At 38.4% G+C, this 25000-nt stretch overlaps 2 protein-coding genes and 1 long non-coding RNA gene across 5 annotated transcripts in view; 2 read left to right on the top strand and 1 right to left on the bottom strand.

The window, feature by feature from the left end:
* Window positions 1-4394, top strand: part of asf1bb (anti-silencing function 1B histone chaperone b) — a 13997-nt gene extending 9603 nt beyond the window's left edge. Inside the window, exon 4 of one of the 3 annotated variants that reach the window (XR_015475943.1) lies at window positions 4251-4394. Coding sequence is in view for 1 of the 3 variants with exons in the window: in NM_214757.2 (NP_999922.1) it covers window positions 1695-1886 (192 nt within the window). In the remaining 2 variants the exon portion in view is untranslated. 3 annotated transcript variants of the gene reach the window in all.
* Window positions 4395-7326: 2932 nt separating this feature from the next.
* Window positions 7327-25000, top strand: part of prkacab (protein kinase, cAMP-dependent, catalytic, alpha, genome duplicate b) — a 27550-nt gene continuing 9876 nt past the window's right edge. Inside the window, 6 exon segments of the mRNA NM_001003470.1 lie at window positions 7327-7796; window positions 17008-17069; window positions 19892-20020; window positions 22872-22970; window positions 23044-23126; window positions 23799-23925. Of these exon segments, the coding sequence (NP_001003470.1) occupies window positions 7751-7796; window positions 17008-17069; window positions 19892-20020; window positions 22872-22970; window positions 23044-23126; window positions 23799-23925 (546 nt within the window). The 5' untranslated portion in view covers window positions 7327-7750.
* Window positions 8398-13297, bottom strand: LOC147847051 (uncharacterized). Its single transcript, XR_015477249.1, has 3 exons — window positions 10987-13297; window positions 9029-10775; window positions 8398-8601 (listed from the first exon to the last, which is right to left on the bottom strand). It is a non-coding gene; the product is annotated as an uncharacterized LOC147847051 (long non-coding RNA).

The raw sequence follows: 25000 nt of genomic DNA, 5'->3' as shown, positions 1-25000 counted from the left end.
AGCCATTTAAAAAAAAGTTTACATTTAGCCCAAAATAAGTCTGAAACTTCATTTATCATGGTCTTAAAAAGGTGTTATATTTGACTTTGTGAAACCTGCAGAAATCCTGCATTATAATTATATATTCAGTCGAATAAAATTATTTAAAAATGGCAATAATATTGTTTATCACAACAATTTTTGTGACTATATATCGCGTAACAAAAATCCTTAATTGCGACAGGCCTGCTATTAACGCGCCAAATTTTAAACAAAATAGAGGCTTGCATGAATAACTAAGCTCACCCAAAAATGTTTAATTCTCATCACTTCCTCATCCTCTACTTCAGTGGTTCCCAAACTGGGGGTCGCAAAACATAAACTACAGAAGAAAAAAAATAGTATTTATTTTTATTATTTTAATTAGCCCCATCCCCTCCAACCCGGCTTTGATTTTTATTTATTTATTTTTTTTTATTTAAGTATTTCCCAAATTGTGTTTAACAGAGCAAGGAAATTTTCACAGTATGTCTGGTAATATTTTTTCTTCTAGAGAAAGTCAATTTTTTTTATTTCGACTAGAATAAAAGCCGTTTTTAATTATTTTAAGGTCAAAATTATTAGCCCCTTTAAGCTATTTTTTTCGATAGTCTACAGAACAAACTATTGTTATACAATAATTTGCCTAATTACCCTAACCTGCCTAGTTAACCTAATAACCTAGTTAAGCCTTTAAATGTCACTTCAAGCTGTCTTGAAGAAGATCTAGTCAAATATTACTTACTGTCATCACAACAAAAATAAAATAAATCCGTCATTAGAAATGAGCTAATAAAACTATTATGATTAGAAATGTGTTGAGAAAATCTCGGTTAAACAGAAATCGGGGAAAAAAATACACAGGGGGGCGAATAATTCTGACTTCAAATGTATATAAAAACAACAAGCAAACAAAAAGCCGCCAGGCTTTCAATTCTTTTCCAGTGGATTGCGACCCCAGGGGTTACACTACATTAACAACACAGAAATAGTGTTAGATGCAGCAGATTGATTTTACAGCACAATGTTAAACTTTGACACCTTTACGGCACTCACAGACATTAAAAATCAAGGCCACGACTGAACATAAAGGATGATCTCCAAGTGGAAGAAAAGTTCTTCAAAATTAAACCAAGAGAAGTCTTGTGCAATTCAGAGTTTAATATTAAATCAATCATTTGAATAGTGAATATAAATAAGGACATGGTTGTTAGACTGTTGCACCTTTCTTGTGTTGTCAATAAGCTCGTTTATATAGTTCCTACTGGTGTGTGTGCAGAGTTTTTGTATTTATAACCACCTTTGTGGGGGTCGCGGGTCACTAGAATAATTATTTTGGGGGTTGTAAGCTGGAAAGTTTGGAAACCCCTGCTCTACTTGATCCAAACCAGTTTGCATTTCTTTCATCTATTGAACGCTAATGAAGATATACTGAAGAATGCTGGAAAAAAACAGCCATTGGCTTCCATAGTTTTTTTGTTTCTTCTATGGATGTCTATGGCTGCATTTTAAGCATTCCTAATATTTTCTCTTGTGTTCAACAGGAAAAAGTGAGCAAATAGTTAGTAAATTTTCATTTTTTGGGGTAAATTATCTCTTTAAGTAATCCATAAATGTAAAAAAAAAAATAGTTTGACCATTAAAATGACTCTTCTCCTTATCAATTCTCATCCCAGCTGCAAAGAAACATCTTGGCCTCAAACCCTCGAGTGACGCGCTTCCACATCAACTGGGAGGCCACAATGGACAAGATGGAAGACTCCGAGAATGTAGACCCCGCCCCCAACGCCATGCTCCCGCCCACATGCATGCCTGGCAAAGCCCCGCCCCTCGGACTCATGCCAGACAACTCAATGGACTGTTTATAGTAGAGTCCAGCAAAGCACAACACCTCAGACATACATGTGTCATCTTGTGTTTATACTGGACTCACACACACACACACACACTCTGGCACTTACTGCTGTTGTGGGACTCGCAGACGTCTTCAAAACCTGCCGCACCAGCAGGCATGGACTGTTTTCACTAGAATCTCACAAAAACATGTTCAGGTCACATTTTCCATCAAATTGAGGAAGGTTTTTAGGTAACACTACCATCCTTTTCCTCCATTTTGTTATTTATTTTTAAATGGATAAAATAATCGGCTGTAATATTTGGAGTTACACTAAGGATAAAGTGCGACGCTGACATGTTTTTGCTTTTCTGAGGGAGATTTATGCTGCAATATGGTACAAAATAATCAATAGTATTTTCTCTGGGAGTATTTCACTTGGAAGTGATCTAATATGTGGAAGTGGTCGCAGTTCCAGCTGTTTCTGTGAGATTGTTTTGGTTCGTTTTTAATCTGAACGCCTGGTTTATATCGGTGCTTTTGTTGCCTTCTTTCCATGTGCCGTTTGTTTAGGTTTAATAAATATTAACTTTTGTCTTTGTAGGACTCTGTCCATCTCTTTTATACGGACACACACACACACACACCCTCTGTGTGTGTCTTTTTATGATGTTGCTAAGCAACGGCTATTAGAGATGGCACTTTGGGCTGCTCCACCTTTGATCCGCACATCACATCAGACAACTGCTCTTCCTTTCATCCCTCCGTCACTCCCTCTGCTCTCATCCCATAGCTTCATTCGCTTCCCTCTATTCTCTGTCCTGTGATGCGAGTCTGGAAATATGCACAGTGTGGCTCAGAGATTGACACACATGAGCTGAAGCTGAGAGTCGGGTGATTAACCGTGGTGTGTTGTTCAGATTGGCTACACTCGTTGTGTTGGGGGCTGTTTTTGCCCCATTGACTTCCATTATAACTACATGTTTTGATTGTAAAAGTTATGACAGCTTATAATCGTGCATTCTCAATTGTTGCTGGTTTTCCCTGTTGGGATTAACCCTTTAGATAGTTTCTGGCTTTTATATGGAGTTTAATGAAGTGAAACAGTAGATTATAGTGTGCGTTTAAAAATACACTTACTATGTTTACTACATAGTGTGACGCGGCTGGGATGAGAATCAGCACCTCCAAGTCCGAGGCCATGGTGCTCCACTGGAAAAAGCTGGTTTGCCATCTCCAGGCTGGAGGCAAGTCCTCACCCCAGGTGGAGGAGTTCAAGTATCTCAGGGTTTTGTTTAGGAGTGAGGGAAGGTTGGAGCGTGAGATTGATGGATTGGTGCAGCAATAATGCAGTCAATGTACCGGTCTGTTGTGGTGAAGAAGGAGCTGAGCTAAAAGTCAAAGCTCTCGATTTACCGTTTAATCTACGTTCCTACTCTCACCTATGGTCTTGAGCTTTGGGTCATGACCAAATGGACAAGATCTCGGATACAAGCGGCTGAAATGAGATCCTTCGAAGGGTGGCAGGGCGCACTCTTACGGATAGGGTGAGGAGCTCTGACACCCGGGAGGAACTCTTGAGTAGAGCCGCTGCTCCTCCACATCGAGAGAAGTCAGCTGAGGTGGCTCGGGCATCTGTTTTCAGATGCCTCCTGGACGCCTACCTAAGGAGGTGTTCCAGGCATGTCCCACCAGGAGGAGGCCTCGGGGAAGACCCAGGACACGCTGGAGAGACTAAGGGTGCTTTCACACCTACACTTTTGTTTCGGAACGTATCTCGTTTGCCCAGTTAGCGCGGTTCATTTGGCATATGTGAACAGGGCAATCGCGCTCTGTTCTGCGCCAAAGTAATCGCTCCGAGATCGCTTGAATGAGGTGGTCTTGGCTCGATTGAAACGAATCCTGGAGCGGTTCGATTGCATAGAGAAAGCGATCCGATCCGAGCGCGGTTATATCACAATGTTTTATGCATATGTAATAGGCTTACGGCTATATGAAGAGAGAATTATGAGTAGGGCGGGAAGTTTCGCGAGTCTTCGGATGCCCGCAAACGAGTGATGATCTCCCGGTGTCTTCCTCCCGGTCCTCAAATAGGCATCGTCGCGCACCCTTCTCACCCCTCCCCACCGCATCTCTCCTCAGACACGTCGCGCGCGCACCCTGTCAAACACCACCAAACCACCACCTCCCCCTGACAGCTGAGCGGGACTCTGCAAAATAAACCCTGACACTCTGACCAATGTGAGGAGAGTTTACTCGCACGTGACTTGTTTTAGCTCTTTTGGTCCGATTAGAAACTTTGCCGTGTGAAAGTGAACCGCTCCAAGAGCAAAGAGCAACAATGTAACAATTGTAATCTCTGTTTCGGAACAACTGAATCAATTCACAGGTGTGAAAGCACCCTTAGTCTCTCGGGAATGCCTCAGGTTCATCCCCGGAGGAGCTGGAGGAAGTGCCTGGGGAGAGGGAAGTCTGCTGCCCCCGCAACCCGACCCTGGAAAAGCGGCATAAAATGAATAAATAAATGTTTACTACATTCTGATAGCTGATGGGCTTATTTTGATTTTCTCAGATATATTAAGGTATGTACATCTTCATTTATTATATTTTTGTTCAGTAACCGACTGTAAATAGCATGTGCTCATCCAAAAATGAAAATGTACTCACTATTTACTCACCGTCAGTGGTTTCAAACCTTTACGAGTTTCTTTGTTGTTGATCACAGAAGATGATACACTCGCTGGCCACTTTATTAGGTACGACTTACTAGTACCAGGTTGAACCCCCTTTTTCCTTCAGAACCTCCTTAATCCTTTGTGGCAGAGATTCAGCAAGGTGCTGGAAATATTCCTCAGAGATTTTGCTCCATATTGACATGATGGCATCACACAGTTGCTGCAGATTTGTCGGCTCCGCATTCATGATGCCAATCTCTTGTTCCACTACATCCCAAAGGTGCTCTATTGGATTGAGGCCTGGTGACTGTGGTGGCCATTTGACTACAGTGAACTCATTGTCATGGACAATGATGCAATGCTTGATGCAATGATTGTCGTGGACATGATGCTCAATTGGTACTAATGGACCCAAAGTGTGCCAAGTAACTATCTCTCCCACACCATTACACCACGACCAGCCTGAATTGTTGATACAAGGCAGGATGGATGCATGATTTCATGTTGTTGATGCCAAATTCTGACCCGACTATCTGAAAGTTGCAGCAGAAATGGAGACTCATCAGAGCAGGCAACGTTTCTCCAATCTTCTATTGTCCAGTTTTGGTGAGCCTGTGTGAATTGTAGCCTCAGTTTCCTGTTCTTAGCTGACAGGAGCGGCACCCGGTGTGCTCTTCTGCTGCTGTAGTCCATCCGCCTCAAGGTTGGACGTGTGTGTGTTCAGAGATGCTCTTCTGCAGACCTCGGTTGTAACGAGTGCTTATTTGAGCTACCGTTGCCTTTCTTACAGCTAAAACCAGTCTGGCCATTCTCCTCTAACCTGTGGCATCAACAAGGCATTTGCTATTGTTATTGTTAACAAGCAGTTAGACAGGTGTACCTAATAAAGTGGCCGGTAAGTGCCTTTTGAAGAATTAGCTATTTTATTATTATTATTTTATTTTTTGTTGTTGTTTTGGGTGAACTATCCCTTTAAAAGGAACAGTAGTTCAACTGTGCAAAGTGTAATACATGTATGTATAATGTTTTTGATTTTTTTTTTTTTTAATGCCATCAGGAACAAACATAAAACACAATACAAAATATGAAACGCACAAAAAAATAAAAATAAAACAACAATGGTAAAAAGCAACAACAACATAAAAAAAACAAAAAAATCAAAGATAAATAAATTTAAATAAGTATAGTGTACAGCATTTCTAAAATTGACAGTTTAATCAAACAAGTGTCATTATAATTAATGCATATTTTAGATTTTTGGCTTTTCGTATGTATAATATGTTTATTTGATCGACCTTAATTTTATACCGTCAGAGCGGACGCGGCCATTTATGTACTGTTCGAGCTTCCGGTGGTGTTTGGTTTCATTATGTTACTTAACCTTATTAAAACTGATAGTTGTTTTGATCATGGTGTTGTTTTTAATTTATTACCGTCATAATTTATAGACTTTGCAGCGCAACAACATTTACTGCAAGTTCATTATTAGGCTAATAAATCAGACGTCTTGCAGCTACAAAACGTAGCTTACATCCGGGTTGCAAGTCAAGTCATCTTTTTTCAAATTTTTTTTCTATGTACAGTCTTCATTGTTTCACATAGATGGATTAATAAGCGAAAAAAGTGAAAGGAAAAAAAGCACGGAGGGTATATAATCGTCGGTTAACAACTTATTTACTACATGAGTCAAATCAGTTTTACAATAGAAGAGAGAGAAAAGCTTTAACAATATTTCAGATTTTTTAGCATGCCAGGCAGCTAGCAGACTATAGGTAAATTGAATAAAACTGTACAACTTTAATCCACTCAATAGCATCATTGAAATTTCATTGAAAAAAAAATCTGTTTTGTTTTGTTATCGACTAATCACGACGACTCATCATTCACGTCAATCAATCACGGTAAAGTCTAAATGGGATACAGCTGCGGATACTCACATCACTGAATAATGTTTGTCATAATGTACAACAACAATGAACATTTTACATTACTGTGATGGAGGGGTTGGAGCATGGATAGACATTAATAACATAATTTAATAAATAAAAAGAAATAGTACTCTATATAATTACTGTTTTTACATCACTGATGGTAGGGTTTATGGTAAAAATACAATATAATGGCTAATTTAATAAATAATACTCGATATAATTACTGTTTTTTTAATTACTGTGATTTTTCTTTGGGTTTAGGGTTAGGGTAGATGTTAATAAAATACAATTTAATGGCCAATTTAATGAATAATACTCAATATACTGTTTTTACATCACTGTGATGGTTGGGTGTATGGTTGTGGTAGGGGTAGGGGTAGATATTAGTAAAATACAATTTAATGGCTAATTTAATTAATAATACCTGATATAATTACTGTTTTTTTACATTACTGAGATGATATCAGGTTAAGAATTGGGGTAGACATTAATAAAATACAGTTTAATGGCTAATTTAATGAATAATACTCAATATACTGTTTTTACATCACTGATGGTTGGGTTTATGGTTTGGTAGTGGTAGACGTTAATAAAATACAATTAAATATGGCTAATTTACCGAATAATGCTCAGTATAATTACTGTTTTTACATTACTGTGATGGTATATTGTTTAGGATTGGGGTAGACATTAATAAAACAAAATTAATGGATAATTAATACATTATATAAATAATCCTCGCGAACTTCCGACCGCGGCTGTATCCCTTCTAGCAACAACCGTCAATCACTCCTGCACATCTGTCCGTCGTCCTCCGTCCGACCAATCAGGCGCGCCGCCGGGGGCAGGGCTTGTGATGGGGGGCGGAGTTTGAGTCGATGGCCACGGGAAGCGCAGCTGCATGAACGATCTCGCCGAAACCGCATCCGTGTTTTCTTCATCCGCGATTTTCCCCCTGCGAGCGCCGCGCACGGAAACCCCCCGAGGGGAGGCGAGCGACAGGACTGCGGGGCCGCGGAGGTGCGGCGAACAGCCAGGCCAGGAAAGGACGCCCGAGTCCGGTTTGATGCTGGCGGCCCTTCCGCCCTTTAAACGCGGATGCTGCAGCTGCATTCATAAGGGATCGCTGTTTATCCGAGACCACATCGGACGCGGAAACGTCCCTTTATTTCACATTCATCGCCGATCGGCTTTCGACACCCGCACGAACGGACCGGGAGAGCCGAAGCGCGACAGGCGCGGCAGCATCACTCCCTACCTGCGGCTCTCCAGCGCCTGACAGGCCCAGAGTCATGGGCAACACGCCGGCCGCCAAACGGGGCAACGAAATGGAAAGCGGTGGGTGTTTTTAACGCTTCCCAATGGCTGTGTTCAACCGTAGGCATCATCAGCATCATCGATCACGGTGATCGGCATCATCGGATGCTCGTGCATGTGCGAGGACTCATCTGAAATGATGCTGATGCTGTCATGGCGATCACAGCCTCCAACAACGATGCTTTAATAAGCGCTTCATTTTGGGGTTTTGCGTGTGTCTTTGCGTGTAGCTAACGTGCCATTGGTGTTTATTAGGCAGTAGGGGGTCTGTGTGTGTGTGTTTGGCGGATCAGGATGTGTGGAGGGTTTGAGGAAAGCTGCAAGAACACCGTGATCTAATATTGAGATTCAGGCGACCAAATTGTGTCAGTCTGTCATTGAAAACAACCAGTGTGTGTCCTTTACAACATCTCTGATGGTGCTGGGTTATTTATTTACATTTGTTTAACCCTGGGTTAAGTAGTCTGTTCACACTGACAGGTTAACCCTGGTTTAATATTAGTCAGGTTTTCAGATTTCAAGCTTTGAGTAACATCATATCTTGTGTTTTTTAGGAGTTGCAGTCTGTTTTTTATAATGAATCCATGTAAACAACTGCAGCGATTAGTGTCAATATGTGGTGTTTGGGTTTTGTGTGTGGTTGATAACATATTATTGGTGTTTATTAGGAAGTAGGGGGTCTCTCTGTGTGTGTTTGGTGGATCAGGATGTGTGGAGGGTTTGAGGAAAGCTGCAACAAACACTGCGATCTAATATTGAGATTCAGGCGACCAAATCGTGTCAGTCTGTCATTGAAAACAACCAGTGTGTGTCCTTTACAACATCTCTGATATTTTCAGGCCTGACTGGATTTTGTGTGTTTGGATATTTACATTTGTTTAACCCTGGATTAAGTAGTCTGGGTTTTACACTGTTCACACTGACAGGTTCACCCTGGTTTAATATTAGTCAGGTTTTCAGATTTCAAGCGCTGAGTAACATCATAACTTGTGTTTTTTTAGGAGTTGCAGTCTGTTTTAATAATGAACTGCAGCGATTAGTGTCAATATGTGGTGTTTGGGGTTTTGTGTGTGTAGCTAATGTATCATTGGTGTTTATTAGGTAGTAGGGGGTCTGTGTGTTTGGTAATGTTGGATGTGTGGAGGATTTCAGGAAAGCTGCAAGAACACTGCGATCTAATATTGAGATTTAGGCGATCAAAATGTGTCAGTCTGTCATTGAAAACAACCAGTGTGTGTCCTTTACAACATCACTGATATTTTCAGGCCTGACTGGATTTTGTGTTGGGATATTTACATTTATTTAACCCTGGGTTAAGTAGTCTGGGTTTTACACTGTTCACACTGACAGGTTCACCCTGGTTTAGTATTAGTCAGGTTTTCAGATTTTAAGCTTTGAGTAACATCATAACTTTAGTTTTTTTAGGAGTTTTAGTTTGTTTTTAATAATGCACATTAATATCTGCAGCTATAAGTATAAGCACTGTGGTGTTTGGGGTTTTTGTGTGTGTGTGTTTGTGTAGTTAACATATCATTGATGTTTATTAGGTATTAGGGGTCTGTGTGTTTGGTAATTCTGGGTGTGTGGAGGGTTTGAGGAAAGCTGCAAGAAACACTGCGATCTAATATTGAGATTCAGGCGATCAAAATCCGTCCAGTGAAAACAACCAGTGTGTGTCCTTTACAACCTCTCTGATAGTTTCAGGCCTGACTGGATTTTGTGTGTTGGGTTTTATGTTTACATTTGTTTAACGCTGGGTTAAGTAGTCTGGGTTTTACACTGTTTACACTGACAGGTTCACCCTGGTTTAATATTAGTCAGGTTTTCAGATTTACATCATAACTTGTGTTTTTTTAGGAGTTGCAGTCTGTTTTTTAAAATGAACTGCAGCTATTAGTGTCACTATGTTGTGTTTGGAGTTTTGTGTGTAGGATGTGTGGAGGGTTTGAGGAAAGCTGCAAGATTACTGTGATCTAATATTGAGATTCAGGCGATCAAAATGTGTCAGTCTGTCATTGAAAACAACCAGTGTGTGTCCTTTACAACATCTCTGATATTTTCAGGCCTGACTGGATTTTGTGTTGGGATATTTACATTTGTTTAACCCTGGGTTAAGTAGTCTGGGTTTTACACTGTTCACACTGACAGGTTCACCCTGGTTTAATATTAGTCTATCAGATTTTGAGATTTCAAGCTTTGGGTAACATCATAACTTTAGTTTTTTTAGGAGTTGCAGTTTGTTTTTACATTTGTTTTTATTTATTTTTTATTTTTTGCATGTGTGTTTTTGTGTAATTAACATATAATTGGTGTTTATTAGGAAGTAAGGGGTCTCTGTGTGTGTATTTGGTAATTCTGGATGTGTGGAGGGTTTGAGGAAAGATTCAAGAACACTCTGATCTAATATTGAGATTCAGGCGACCAAAATGTGTCAGTCTGTCATTGAAAACAACCAGTGTGTGTCCTTTACAGCATCTCTGATGGTGCTGGGTCTTTTATTTGTTTAACCCTGGGTTAAGTAGTCTACACTGTTCACACTGACAGGTTAACCCTGGTTTAATATTAGTCAGGTTTTCAGATTTCAAGCTTTGAGTAACATCATATCTTGTGTTTTTTAGGAGTTGCAGTCTGTTTTTTATAATGAATCCATGTAAAAAACTGCAGCGATTAGTGTCAATATGTGGTGTTTGGAGTTTTGTGTGTTGGATGTGTGGAGGGTTTGAGGAAAGCTGCAAGAACACTGTGATCTAATATTGAGATTCAGGTGACCAAAATGTGTCAGTCTGTCATTGAAAACAACCAGTGTGTGTCCTTTACAACATCTCTGATAGTTTCAGGCCTGACTGGATTTTGTATTGAGTTTTATATTAATAATTGTTTAATCTCGGGTTACGTAGTCTAGATTTTACTGTGCACACTGACGGGTTAACCCTGGTTTAATATTAGTTTGAGATTTCAAGCTTTGAGCAACTTACCTTGTGTTATAATAGGATTTGCTTTCTGTTTTTAATAATGCACATTGATAACTGCAGTGATAAGTATTTCCCTGTGGTGTTTGGGGTTTTGAGTGCATGTGTTTGTGTAGTTAACTTGCCATTGATGTTTATTAGGTATTAGGGGTCTGTGTGTGTGTATTTGGTAATTCTGTATGTGTGGAGGGTTTGAGGAAAGATTCAAGAACACTGTGATCTAATATTGAGATTCAGGCGACCAAAATGTGTCAGTCTGTCATTGAAAACAACCAGTGTGTGTCCTTTACAACATCTCTGATGGTTTCAGGTCTGACTGGATTTTGTGTGTTGGGATATTTACATTTGTTTAACCCTGGGTTAAGTAGTCTGGGTTTTACACTGTTCACACTGACAGGTTCACCCTGGTTTATTATTAGCCTACCAAGTTTTGAGATTTCAAGCTTTGAGTAACATCATAACTTGTGGTATTTTAGGATTTGCCGTCTGTTTTTAATAATACACGTAAATAACTGCAGTGATTAGTATCACTATGTGGTGTTTGGGGTTTTGTGTGTGTAGTTAATGTATCATTGATGTTTATTAGGTATTAGGGGTCTGTGTGTTTGGTAATGTTGGATGTGTGGAGGGTTTGAGGAAAGCTGCAAGAACACTGCGATCTAATATTGAGATTCAGGCGACCAAATTGTGTCAGTCTGTCATTGAAAACATCCAGTGTGTGTCTGATGGTGTTGGGTTATTTATTTACAATTGTTTAACCCTGGGTTAAGTAGTCTGGGTTTTACACTGTTCACACTGACAGGTTTATTATTAGTCTATCAGGTTTTGAGATTTCAAGCTTTGAGTAACATCATAACTTGAGGTATTTTAGGAGTTGCCGTCTGTTTTTAATAATACACGTAAATAACTGCAGCTATAAGTATCACTATGTGGTGTTGGGGGTTTTGTGTGTTGTGTTTTTGTGTTATATCCTCTAGTTCAGTGGTTCTCAAGCTTTTTTCATCAAGTACCACCTCTGAAAAGAGTTGTCTCTCCAAGTACCACCAGTATTGAAATACAGTAGTAAAAAAAAAATACTAATACTACTAATACTTTCCTTCTTAGACTTTACAGACCTGAAACTTGCCTATAGCACTTATTCATTGTTGCTCTTAGTTGTGTAAGTTGCTTCCTTGTCCTCATTTGTAAGTCGCTTTGGATAAAAGCGTCTGCTAAATGTATAATGTAAATGTAAATGTGTGGTCGGCCTGATGAAGCAGCTGCAGCACTGCACAGTTCAAAAACCAGGCAGATTAATTCCTATTATTAAAAATATTCATTATTGTCAGCCACTTTAAACATTAACAATAGTTTAACATTAACACTGTACTTAAATGTTAAAAAACAAACAAACAAATAAACACAAAAGACCAACGTTTAAATTAAAATATGCTTTTAAAGTTAAAAATGAAAGGTTGCTGTTCTTAAAAAGTAAAAATAAAAACTTCTGTACTTAAATGTAAAGTATTAACATCGAGTAGCCAATTCATCAACACCTGCAAATGATGCCTGGACCTTAGAAATAGGCTATATGTTATCATATTTATATATAAATGTCCACATACCACTAGAAGGAAGCCCGCGTACCACTAGTGGTACATGTACTACAGTTTGAGAACCACTGCTCTAGTTAACACACTGTATCATTGACGGTTATAGTGCGTGGAAAGCTTTTATACAATCGTTTAGCAGTGAACCTACAATAGTTTAACCCTGGGTTAAGTCGTCTATATTTTTCACTGTTCATCCTGACAGGTTAACCCTGGTTTAATATTCTGGTTTTGAGATTTAAGCAGTGGGACACATCATAACGTTCAAGCACAGAAATGGCAGCATCTATTAGTGTGACTCTGTGTTAAGAGTCTATCAGTCACTTCTCGGAGAACAAACACAATATTTGACGCCACAGTCTTGCATGTTTTGGTTTAATAATGGCGTGATTGCTTTATGGCCCACGGCTGTGACGTAAACCACGCTGGCTTATCTTCATGTTAATAAATTTAGAGTCAGTGCGTTTCGATGTGTGCACCGCACAGTCTTCCTGTTCAGTATGAAAGTGTCAAAACAGGAACAAAAACCACTCGCTGTCTTCAACCATTTCCTTCAGCGCAGCTTCAAACTTACTTTGACTGTAGAGAAATATATTTACTCAGACAAGAGTCATTTTAAGTCTGATTTTAAACGGTAAAGCTAAAAACGGCAGCACTAAATCAGCGCTAACCTTTTAAACACACAAGTGTGAATCACTATTTAACCCAGCAGCCCTGTTTCTTCTGAAAAACAACCCAGAGTTGGTTTGAATGACGAGATGATTGTGCATGTTTTTGTTCAATAACGCTATGATCAAATTGTAATTGTTTTAAAAGCGTTTCAAGAGAGTTTAGGCAGAAAAATAGACAACATTTGTAACTTTATTAAAGCAGGGTTTAACGCTAGGGATTTTTTTCTACTGGTCTGATCGGGCAAGCGGTTCAGATTTTTACTTGCCCTGCCAAAATGTTCACTTGCCCCACCCAAAAAAAAAAAAAAAAGGAAGTTAACAGTTATTTTTTAGCCACATGTTTTAAATAATGTGTCAAAAAAAAGTCTGTGAATCTAGAATGTCAATAGTTAAAAAATTGTAAACAAAAGTGTTATGCAAACAATAAGAGCTGGGGTCCGTTCTTCGTACGTGGATAACTCAGTTAGCTGGATTTGGATATTGACGATTTGACACGATCCAGGATCGTTTTGTTCTTCAAAGCTGATCCGAGAGTTGTTGTCATAGCAACAGTTCTGCTAGGTCAAACCTGATCGGGAGCAGGTTCAATTCATATAAACAGGATTAGATCGGCTCAGTTCAAGCAAAGATATACAGAAAGTGTTCTGAATTCTGATATTTTCTTACAGTAGTAGTTATATACACTTGGGAAAATGGTACATATTTTTAACTATATATATAAAGTTATAGTTATTAATAAAATAAATAAAGTTATACATATTAATAAAACCTATGCAATCTGCACCCTCGAAATGAAAGTACAAAGACTGCCACCTGGTGGTGCAAAGAGAAAACTTATTGATATGAACTTTTTAGATCGCTTTAGTACAAATTGTGTATAATAAACCTGCACAATATGTGACTTTTTTTAAAGCAGTAATACATTTATGCAGTCATGAACATGTTTTAATAGTTAATATACCAGTGATTTGATGCTTCACAAAAGTTGCAGACACCTTTACCAATATCAAAATGCTTTTGTAAACAACCAGTTATTCTTTACACCGATTAAAAAACGGCTACTATAATAAAGAAAATATTTTCTAAATGTAGAACTAAATACATTGATTTGCATTGAAATACATGATGATACACTTGACACATGAAAGTGTAAAGCCTGCAGCTCACAACAAATGTAAAAGGTTATTGCGTGTCATATTTAACAAACCGTTTACTGCTAATTTGACGTAATTTTGCTCACATGGATAATTGAATATTAATCAGATGATGTCATTACGCTGCTGTGCCGTCAGCCAATCGCTGCATTGCTGATCATGATTTCGAGGATCGATAGATCTGTCCTTCACAACACACGCAGCGATCTCAGATCAGTTTATTCAGACATTATAATCTGATTCGCGAACTTGTTTGAAGAACCAAATTAGCGAGAGATCAGTTATCAAGATTAAAAGATCCAGGATCTGCCAAATCATCTTAGATAATTTAAGCGAGGTACGAAGAACGGACCCCAGTTTGGAAAATGTGCAGGTGTGAAATTATTTAACAAAAGATGGCTGACTTGTCAAACAGACGGCAAACTTTGCAAAACATTACTTAATTTTTATTTTGTCTTGTTGTTTCCACGTAAATGTCTGCTTCCAAGACATTAGAAACAGACATTTTCTTTTAGCCTTATAATTCGATGCTGCCGCCATGTTGCCGTTTCTTCGCTGTACTGGTTGCTACCAGGTTACGGAAAAAAATAGCATGCTCAATTAGATGAGAGGAAATGGAAAGCAATATGGTGTTTACGACATCACAAAGAAGGTAAAGGTAAAGACTTAAAGCACAAACTTAAAATACACGCAAATAGTCACAGATAAATGAAATGTTAGGTAGGCAGCACTGTCCCGATCGGGTCAGTAATGATCCTGTCTACTGTCCCAAGCGTCTCACACGCTAGCCCTGGGCCACCGGGCAGTTCTTATTGTTGAGCCCTGTAAAGATTAATTTGATTGAATTATTCATATAATAAATAGTATAGTTTTATCTTACGTTACATTTTATCCATCAGTTTCTTTACCTGAATACTTCTTGACTTTGGGGAAACCATAAAGTAAAAACAAAAAGGAAAACATCGGGTGTTTTCCTTTCCACGAGAGCAGTCACATTGGGTGTTGTTCAGGGGTGCGTTTCCAAAAACCATCGTTAGCCAACTAAATTCGCAAGTTCCATCGTTACAAACATAGTTCATTGATTTGAGGTTTCTCAAACTTCTATGCTTGCAACTATACCTCTGGAGCTGTAGTACAGATACTATCTGTATTTTGTAATGTCTGGAGCCAGCACCTAAGCTTTTCACTCATCACAGCACACGTTCTGCTGATGATGTGACAATAAAAGTGATTTGATTTGATTTAGTTGGAAACATAGTTCCTGGCTGTGTTCTAGTCCTACTTATCCCCCTATGCCCTATTCATTTAGAACCTTCTAAAATTCAAACTTGGACTGATTAAAAATAAAGGAGCATTAAAGTCATCACTCATAGGTGTAATTTGCTTTCAAAGTAATTTTACAGTTCAGTTTTAGTAATTTTCATGTTTAGAGTTACGTTCCCTTTGTAGTGCACTTTGAAAACATTGATATCATTTTGAACACAGCCAAACGAAATCTCCACACTAGTGTATTTGTTTACGGTCATTGCTCCAAAATTTGAAAACAAAAAACATAGCATACAGTAATGCTTTTATTTTATAGTAGGTTATTTGTTAAGAAACGTAGCCTGCTGTATATGACATGGGTCTGCTGGTTAGAACATTTCTGCAGTGGATTACATGTGTCAAATTGTAAAAGTAGACTTAAAAAAATTAAATAAACAAATAAACAATAAAAAATTTATTCATATTAATAATAATAATAATCATCATCATCATCATCATAATTATTATTATTAAAGTAGGATTTTAAAAAAATTTCCTAATAAATTATAAATTTTTATTTTAATTTCTTAAAAAATCACCTCATTATTTATTTATTTATTTATTTATTTATTTAATTATGTTTATAAGTGATTTTATGTTTTAGAATCGAATATGTAATGTTCTCAATAATATTTGTAAAGGAAATACAGGCTCTATATGTGCCATTTACATATATTTCAATTAATATGAAAAACATGAGTGCAAGTTTTTACCAAAACTAATATTGGATATTTTTTATGCGTGTAAAACAATATAATTTGCACAAAGAAATGATGGGCTCTAAAAAAGTTGTTACCACCCCATTTAGAGCATCATTATGGAGGTTTTGTGTTGTGCAACCGAGAAACTATAGGTTTTGGGAAACACTCGTCACTACATCTCTCTTTTCCCAAACGATGCATCGTGCTATGATAGTTCAACCGTGAGTTACATTATTTGTTTGGGAAACGCACCTCAGGTTGTTTGTTTTGCAGCTTTTTTCTTTATTCATGCTTGCTTTATATATTTTATCAAAGTCTTTTTGGGAATCTGTGAAATGTTTGCTTCAGTAAAAACTCTTAGGGCTCTATTTTAACGATCTAGGCACAAAGTCTGAAGCACAGGGTGCAAAAGACATAATTAATTTAGTTTGTTAAGCGCAAAGATTTTTTTCAAAACTGTTTCTGAATTCAGTTCTAATCTCCAGCAAACTAATAAAGGAACAATAATAGCGAAGTGTGGTCAAAATACTGAGTTATTTCCAAATACACCTGCTATGCCCCATATGATCCAAAACCTGACAGGTGGGCAAATCTAAGCTTGTTTTTAATAAAACAAATATAAATATGGATATAATAAATAATACTGCTAATAATAATAACTTTACAAAAGCAAACTGTCATCATTAAACTGAAAAAGCCCCTTTTACTTGCTCAATAAGTATAAACTCAAAGTCAGATGGCAGGAAGCTTGTAGTTGATTGAACAACGTGTTTTTCTGTAATCACACTGATCATCCTGAAGCTGTATAGTGTAATAGAGTCACGTTTCTGTCTCTTTCCACAGTCAAAGAGTTTCTGGCCTTCGCCAAAGAAGATTTCCTCAGGAAATGGGAGAATCCTGCACAGGTAAGAGGACAGACGACCAAAATATACAGCACATTTGATGACAGGAGGATTTAAGAACTTATTTTCTCATTTTATTGAAAGTGTCATCTTTTAAATGCAGTTATTACTCGTCCATCTGTGTGCCTATATGTGGTTCTGATTGGTTAATCATGACATTCAAAGATAATTGTTCTTCCCAGTTAATAACTGTAAAACTAATTTGCTTATCCAGGTACTGCAAATCATCTTGACTATTTTTCAGTGGGAGCGAACAGCTGGATGTACATTATGCCTTATTTATCATATAATCTGATATGTTTTGGTTGATCAGCCTAATGAGATATTATTAATGTGGCAAACGTCATATTAAAAATGCCAAGTCTACAAATTTGCATACACTGTAAAAAAATACTAATTTTACAGAAAATATCTCTAAATTTTTACAGTATTTTTTTGTCATTTCACATTATATTCAAAACTTAGTAAAATGACAAACAATCTCTCTAAATTAACTGTTTGACTTTCATGTTCGGTACTTTATCATTAAAGACAAATTACTGACATTTTTATTTTTTTTATACAGGGAAATTACAGTATTATTTATAAAGTATTTTTTCTGTTATTTTAAATTAAATTCAAAAGTCTGTAAAAATTACAAACAATATCTGTAAATTAACAGCTTGACTGTTATTTTATGTACCCTATAATTAATGATGAATTACAGCAATTTGTCTGTTTTACACAATAAAATTACCGTATTATTTACACACTGTTTTTTCCTGTTTTTTTTAAAGTACATTCAAAATTAAGTAAAATTTAAGTAACAAATTGTAATCACTTGCTCTGTGAAAAAAAAATAAAATCTTTAAAAAGGTCTAATGACGGCATCTGATTGGTCTAGGAAAAGTCTGTAAAGTAACAGTTTTTCTGTAAATGTTTTAATGAAAATATCTGTAGATTTATTATTTTTTGCACTTTATTTCAACAAAGAAATTTGACCATATATTTATGGTTTTTATTTGGCAGCCATTGCTGCCAGTCATTAGACCTTTTTTTTTTTTACGTTTTTTTTTTACAGTGTATGTAAAAACTGCTCTGAGGTAAGGTAGAAACAAGAAACTATGACACTGTTTCACAGTAATGATCGTTCCAAATTTTAAAAGGTTGAATCGGCTGTGGTTTGCCTTAACAAGTTGCTATTATATTTTCACATGTTTGTCTGTGCACATACTTGGCCAGCTGTTCATGTTTGTTGTGTCCAGGGCTGTGTCTGAAACCGCCTACTACTCAGTAGGTGCTACATTTATATTTAAATGTACTACTCGGCCGTTCTATACAGTATGAATGTGACAAGTATGAATGGAATTCGGACGTACAACATCCGCCATTTTGTCATGGTCACGTGACCTACCTGCGTCGCTTTAGTCCCATTCATGAATTCGCTCGGGGGGCATTATGGGATAGTGCAGCATGCATGGGATGCACACTCCAGAATCTCGCCGGAAGTAGTAAGTCATCCGGGTACTTCTCGCATACTGATTTTCGAATTCTATGAATTCGGACATACTACTCAGCTCGCATACTAATTTTAGCGTACTGTATAGTATGGAAGTATGCGGTTTCGAATGCAGCCCATGCTTTTTTGCTCAGGTGATTGTTGATGTTTTAACGTCTGTGATGCAGATGTGGCGTTTATGTGCAAGGGTGCCCTCTAGTGTCCAGGATCAATGAAACTGATAATACATTACGTTTGATTTGTAAAAATAAAATAATAGGAAAAACTATGACTTTCTGTATAGATACAGGACTTTTTTTCGTATCTCAATGGATATATATGATTTAGCATCACTGATATGGTTATTGAAAGAAATACAAAACATATTGTGATATACTGTATATTTTTAAGTTCAAATCCCCCATTGCTAGCAGACCATGACTAGCGGCGAACCATGAAATTTTAAAATCTTGAATCTGCTCAGAATCTTCTTAACAAGTTGTCATATTTTCAAATCATTGTCTAATCGTAAACTACATCAACAAGGTTAAAGTAACACATCTGTATAATTCCCGCCTCCACTCCACATACAAACACTCTTGACATCAGTAAATCGTTTCGCAGACAGAATAGACCAATTGAAACAGACTTAGCCGGCTGTTCATGTTTGATTAGTATAAGCGTTTGTAAGCGTTATTGCTCAGGTGATGTTTTAACTTCTGTGATGCAGATGTGGAATTTATGAGCAAGGGTGCCCTCTAGTGTCCAGGATGAATGAAATTAATATTATAGGTCACACTTTACAATAAGGTTCATTAGTTAATGTTAATTAATGCATTTACTAACATGAACAAACAATGAACAATACATACACTACTGTCATTGTTCTTGTTAGTTAGCGTTAGTTAATGAAAATACAGTAGTTCATTGTTAGTTCATGTTAACTCATGGTGCATTAACTAATGTTAACAAGCATGGACTTGGATGTTAATAATGCATTAGTAAATGTTCAATTATGATTAATAAATGCTGTACATGTGTTGTTCATGATTAGTTCATGTTAGTAAATGCATTAACTAATAAACCTTATTGTAAAGTGTTACCATATTACATTATGTGTACCAATTAAAACAGACTTGGCCAGCTGGTTTATGGAAGAGAGGGGCTTTTAGATCTTAAGCCCTGAATTGAAAAGAGCCACATCAAAATTATTAAATGCAAATTGTGAGAAAATTACCTTGTTTTATGATCTTAGATACATTTAAACAAACAAAACTCTGACACAATATTATTAGAAAAAAAACACACTTGAATAATGTGAGAATGCAATATTTTGTGCGTCACACAGAACACCGCCTGCCTGGAGGACTTCGACCGGTTGAAAACTCTGGGCACTGGTTCATTCGGCCGCGTGATGCTGGTCAGACACCGAGAGACAGGACAGCACTACGCCATGAAGATCCTCAACAAACAGAAGGTGGGCGGAGCTAAAAATCAGATTTTACTACACTCAGTGATGCTTTGCAGGACATTTGGGAGTGATTTCCCTCACTGGGAGCATTTCTGTGAGCAGATGTGGTTTTATATGACAGGGTGAGGAAGAAATGTTAATCTTTTATAGCATTTTATAAAGTGATAAAGGCTAGTTAGCTTTGCTTTATAAATATACTTTATACTGGTTGGTATTGCATTATTAAAATGCACAGATGGGTTTGAAGAACACGAATAGATCAATTATTTATTATCTGTATAAGCGTTTTTATCTTTATTTTTTTGCTCAGGTGATTGGGGATTGCTCTGGTTGATGCTTTAACTTCTGTGATGCAGACATGAAATATATGGGCAAGGGCATCCTCTAGTGTCCAGGATGAATGAAACTAATATTACATTACGCGTGTGCGCACAACACTACTTGTGTTTCGTAAATATAAAATAAAAAATAGGAAAAATATTACTTTTCTGACTAGATATTGGAGTGTTTTTAGTCTCTCAGTGGATATATCATCATTGATACGGTTATTGCAATAAATACAACCCAGGCTCATTCTGGAAACGTAGCCCCGCGGATGTTTCTGGAGACCGCGAAATACGTCCCGGGAGGTATGTATGCAGTTTTTGTTTTAGCAAATCCGCGAGAGGCCGCTGTGCGCACTTTTTCGCATCTCTAACGCCTCTTGCGATTGCTGTTCACGCTTGGCTGTTCTCGCTGTCGAGCGACTGTCTACCCGACTGACTAACATACAGAATGACTGAACGATTGACTGGGCGGCCGGCTAACCGGCTGACCCAGCCACCCTCCTCCTCCTTTCCTAAACCCAAGCAATGATTTACAAAAGCCGTCCAGAAAAAAAGAAAAGCCCTCGTCTGATTTTGACCGTGTTTTCGGATTTCACCGCATTCTCGCCTCGTTATGCACTTGTTCGCTTTATTTTTTGGATTCTGTTTTTTGTCTTACCTGATTCCTGGAACCGCTTTTCCCCGGACTTGAACGCGGTCAACGTTGCCGTCAGCTCCCCTCCGGGCCTCCGGTCCGCCGACATAACACGACGAGCTAACCGGACAAACTGGTTTTAGATGAGTTCTTGGAGTTATTCTGAACTTAAAACTATATCACAACATTCTCTGGTATTTATTCAACCAAAGCTCAAGAGCGTGAAGAGGAGCGGCGTCACACTGCCTCGTAGCTTTCGCGTGAAAAAAACGAAATGCGGCCATACGTACAGGCCCGTGCAGAGGCTGTCCAAAGGGCATATGCAGGTAGGAGGGTTGTTGTGTTTGTTGTTGTCGTCGTCGTCGACGTCGTCGTCATCATCATCATCATCATCATCATCATCATCATCATCATCATCATCATCATCATCATCATCATCATCGTTGTCGCACGCGTACCGATGAGCGGTGTTGTCGCACGCGTACCGGAGAGCGGTGTTGTCGCGCGCGTAGCGATGAGCGGTGTTTTCGCGCGCGAACTGCTGAGTGGAGCTTATCGCGTACTGATTAGCGCTGTTGTTGTTCGCGTACTGTAAAGCGGGGTGGGGGGGGGGGGGGGGGGGTGAGGAGCGCACGTACTCTAGAGCGGTGTTGTCGCGCGCCTACTGAAGGGCGGTAGGGGGAAAAGGTGTGTCGCGGGGGCACTTTCTATCCAAGACTAAAAAGGGCATGTGCACTGCACAGGTTGAGCCCTATGTGTGCACGTGCCTGCATACACACCTCCGGCCACGTAAATCGCGGGCCTCCAGTCCGCCGACATAACACGACGAGCTAACCGGACAAACTGGTTTTAGATGAGTTCTTGGAGTTATTCTGAACTTAAAACTATATCACAACATTCTCTGGTATTTATTCAACCAAAGCTCAAGAGCGTGAAGAGGAGCGGCGTCACACTGCCTCGTAGCTTTCGCGTGAAAAAAACGAAATGCGGCCATACGTACAGGCCCGTGCAGAGGCTGTCCAAAGGGCATATGCAGGTAGGAGGGTTGTTGTGTTTGTTGTTGTCGTCGTCGTCGTCATCATCATCATCATCATCATCATCATCATCATCATCATCATCATCATCGTTGTCGCACGCGTACCGGAGAGCGGTGTTGTCGCGCGCGTACCGATGAGCGGTGTTGTCGCGCGCGTACCGATGAGCGGTGTTGTCGCGCGCGTACCGATGAGCGGTGTTGTCGCTCGCAAACTGCTGAGTGGAGCTTATCGCGTACTGATTAGCGCTGTTGTTGTTCGCGTACTGTAAAGCGGGGGGGGGGGTTGGTGGGGGGGTGAGGAGCGCACGTACTCTAGAGCGGTGTTGTCGCGCGCCTACTGAAGGGCGGTAGGGGGAAAAGGTGTGTCGCGGGGGCACTTTCTATCCAAGACTAAAAAGGGCATGTGCACTGCACAGGTTGAGCCCTATGTGTGCACGTGCCTGCATACGTACCTCCGGCCACGTAAGTCGCGTTCTCCAGAAACGTCCACAGAGCTACGTTTTCAGAATGAGCTTGGGTTGAATAAATACCAGAGAATGTTGTGATATAGTTTTAAGTTCAGATTGCTAGCAGACCATGAGTAACTCATCCACAGCAGTATTAAAGACATTGATATGATATATATTGATATAGGTGGTGATTATTACTGTGTTTGTTCATATCAAAATCAAACACAAAGCCAAAAGTACTTCTCACTCCGTTTTCAACATGTTTATGCAGTATTTACACCACATCATTATCATTTAAAATGATTGATTTCAATTATTTTGGATGGAAATCCCCAGGAAGTGCCACCCATCATTTGAAATCCAGTGTGGAAACCCTGTGTATATGAATACGTGACTCTGTTTTTGTGTTCAGGTGGTGAAGCTGAAGCAGATTGAACACACTCTGAATGAGAAGCGGATACTGCAGGCCGTCAGCTTCCCCTTCTTAGTGCGACTGGAGTACTCCTTCAAGGTGAGCTCAGCTCAAGAACACCTACAGTCAGGTGAAGCACAGTGTGTCAGTGATGTGTGTGTGTCTGTTGCAGGACAACACCAATCTCTACATGGTGATGCAGTACGTTCAGGGAGGAGAGATGTTTTCACACCTGCGCAGAATCGGCAGATTCAGGTGAATATATTTACGTTCTGGATGTGCTGAGGTGAAATGAAGATTAATAATCCTCGAAGCACTCCATACTTCTGACTTTGAGTTAACTATACTGATTTTATTTGCTTGAAATTATTATTATTGGTGGTTCATTCCCCTGTGGCGAACCTAGATTAATAAAGGGACTAAGCTGTAACAAAAATGAATAAATGATTGGTTATTATTATTATTATTATGGGCGACACTGTGGCTCAGTGGTTAGCACTGTCACAGCAAGAAGGGCGCTGGTTCAAGTCCCAGCTGGGCCAATTAGCATTTCTGTGTGGAGTTTGCATGTTCTCACCATGTTGGTGTGGGTTTCCTCTGGGTAAATTGTGTAAAACAATTTGGCCGTAGTGTATGAGTGTGAATGTGAGTGTGTATGGGTGTTTCCCAGTACTGGGTTGTGGCTGAAAGGGCCGCTGTGTAAAACATATGCTGGATTAGTTGGCGGTTCATTCCGCTGTGGCGACCCCTGATGAATAAAGGGAATAAGCTGAAGGAAAATGAATAGTTCATGTTAGTAAATCCATTAACTAATAGAATCTTATTGTAAAGTGTTCTCCGCCTCTCTGCTATAACAGTACTGTAGTAATGTTCCTGCTGTACGTAACTGCATCTGTTCTGTGTGTTTTTGCTCTTTCTCTCTTGCAGTGAACCTCACGCGCGCTTCTATGCTTCACAAATAGTTTTGACCTTTGAATATCTGCATGCCCTTGACCTGATCTACAGAGACCTTAAACCAGAAAACCTCCTCATCGATCAGCAGGGCTACATCCAGGTGAAACACACAACACACACCGCACTAAACACAGAGCAGATAGAAGTGTTTAAATCACACACACATAAGGTTGAAGTCCAAATTATTTGCCCTCCTGTGAATGTTTTTTCTTTTTCCAATATTTTCCAATTAATGTTTAACAGAGCAAGGACATTTTCACAGTATTTCCTAAAATATTTTTTTCTTCAGGAGAAAGTCTTATTTGTTTAATTTTGGTTAGAATAAAAGCAGATTTAAATTTTTTTAAAACCATTTTAAGGTCAATATTAATTGCCCCTTTAAGCAATTTTTGTTTTGGATATTCTCCAGAACAACCTACTGTTACAGAATGACCTGCCTAATTACCCTAACTTTATGATAATTAACCTAGCTAAGCTTAGCTAATTAACCTTAGTTAATTGTCACTTTAAGCTGAATTCTAGTGTCTTGAAAATTATCTGGTCAAATATTATGTACAGTCTGAATTATTCGCCCCCTGTTTATTTTTTTGCCAATTTCTGTTTAACAGAGAGAAGATTTTATTCAGCACATTTCTAAACATAATAGTTTTAATAACTCATCTCTATTAACTGATTTATTTTATCTTTGCCATGATGACTGTAAATAATATTTGACTAGATACTCTTCAAGACACTTCTATACAGCTTAAAGTGACATTTACAGGCTTAACTAGGTTAATTAGGTTAACTAGGCAGGTTAGGCTAATTAGGCAAGTTATTGTATAATGGTGGATTGTTCTGTAGACTATCAGAAAAACAATGCTTAAAGGGGCTAATAATATTGTCCTTAAAATGTTTAAAAATAAAAATTAAGAACTATTTTATTCTAGTCAAAATAAAACAAATAAGACTTTCTCCAGAAGAAAAAAATATTATCAGACATACTGTGAACATTTCCTTGCTCTGTTAATCATCATTTGGGAAATTTTTAAAAAAGAAAACAAATTCAAAGGGCGGCGAATAATTCTGACTTTACCTGTGCATTTATTTATTTACATATTTATTTGTTATTTTATTTATGCAGGAATTTGTGGATTTTTATATACATTTATTTATTTATTGCATTTTTATTTATT

This window comes from Danio rerio, chromosome 1, assembly GCF_052040795.2.
Source record: "Danio rerio strain M-AB ecotype USA chromosome 1, GRCz13ab, whole genome shotgun sequence".
Classification (NCBI taxonomy): Eukaryota; Metazoa; Chordata; class Actinopteri; order Cypriniformes; family Danionidae; genus Danio; species Danio rerio.
This window is presented reverse-complemented; position numbering and strand designations above follow the sequence as displayed.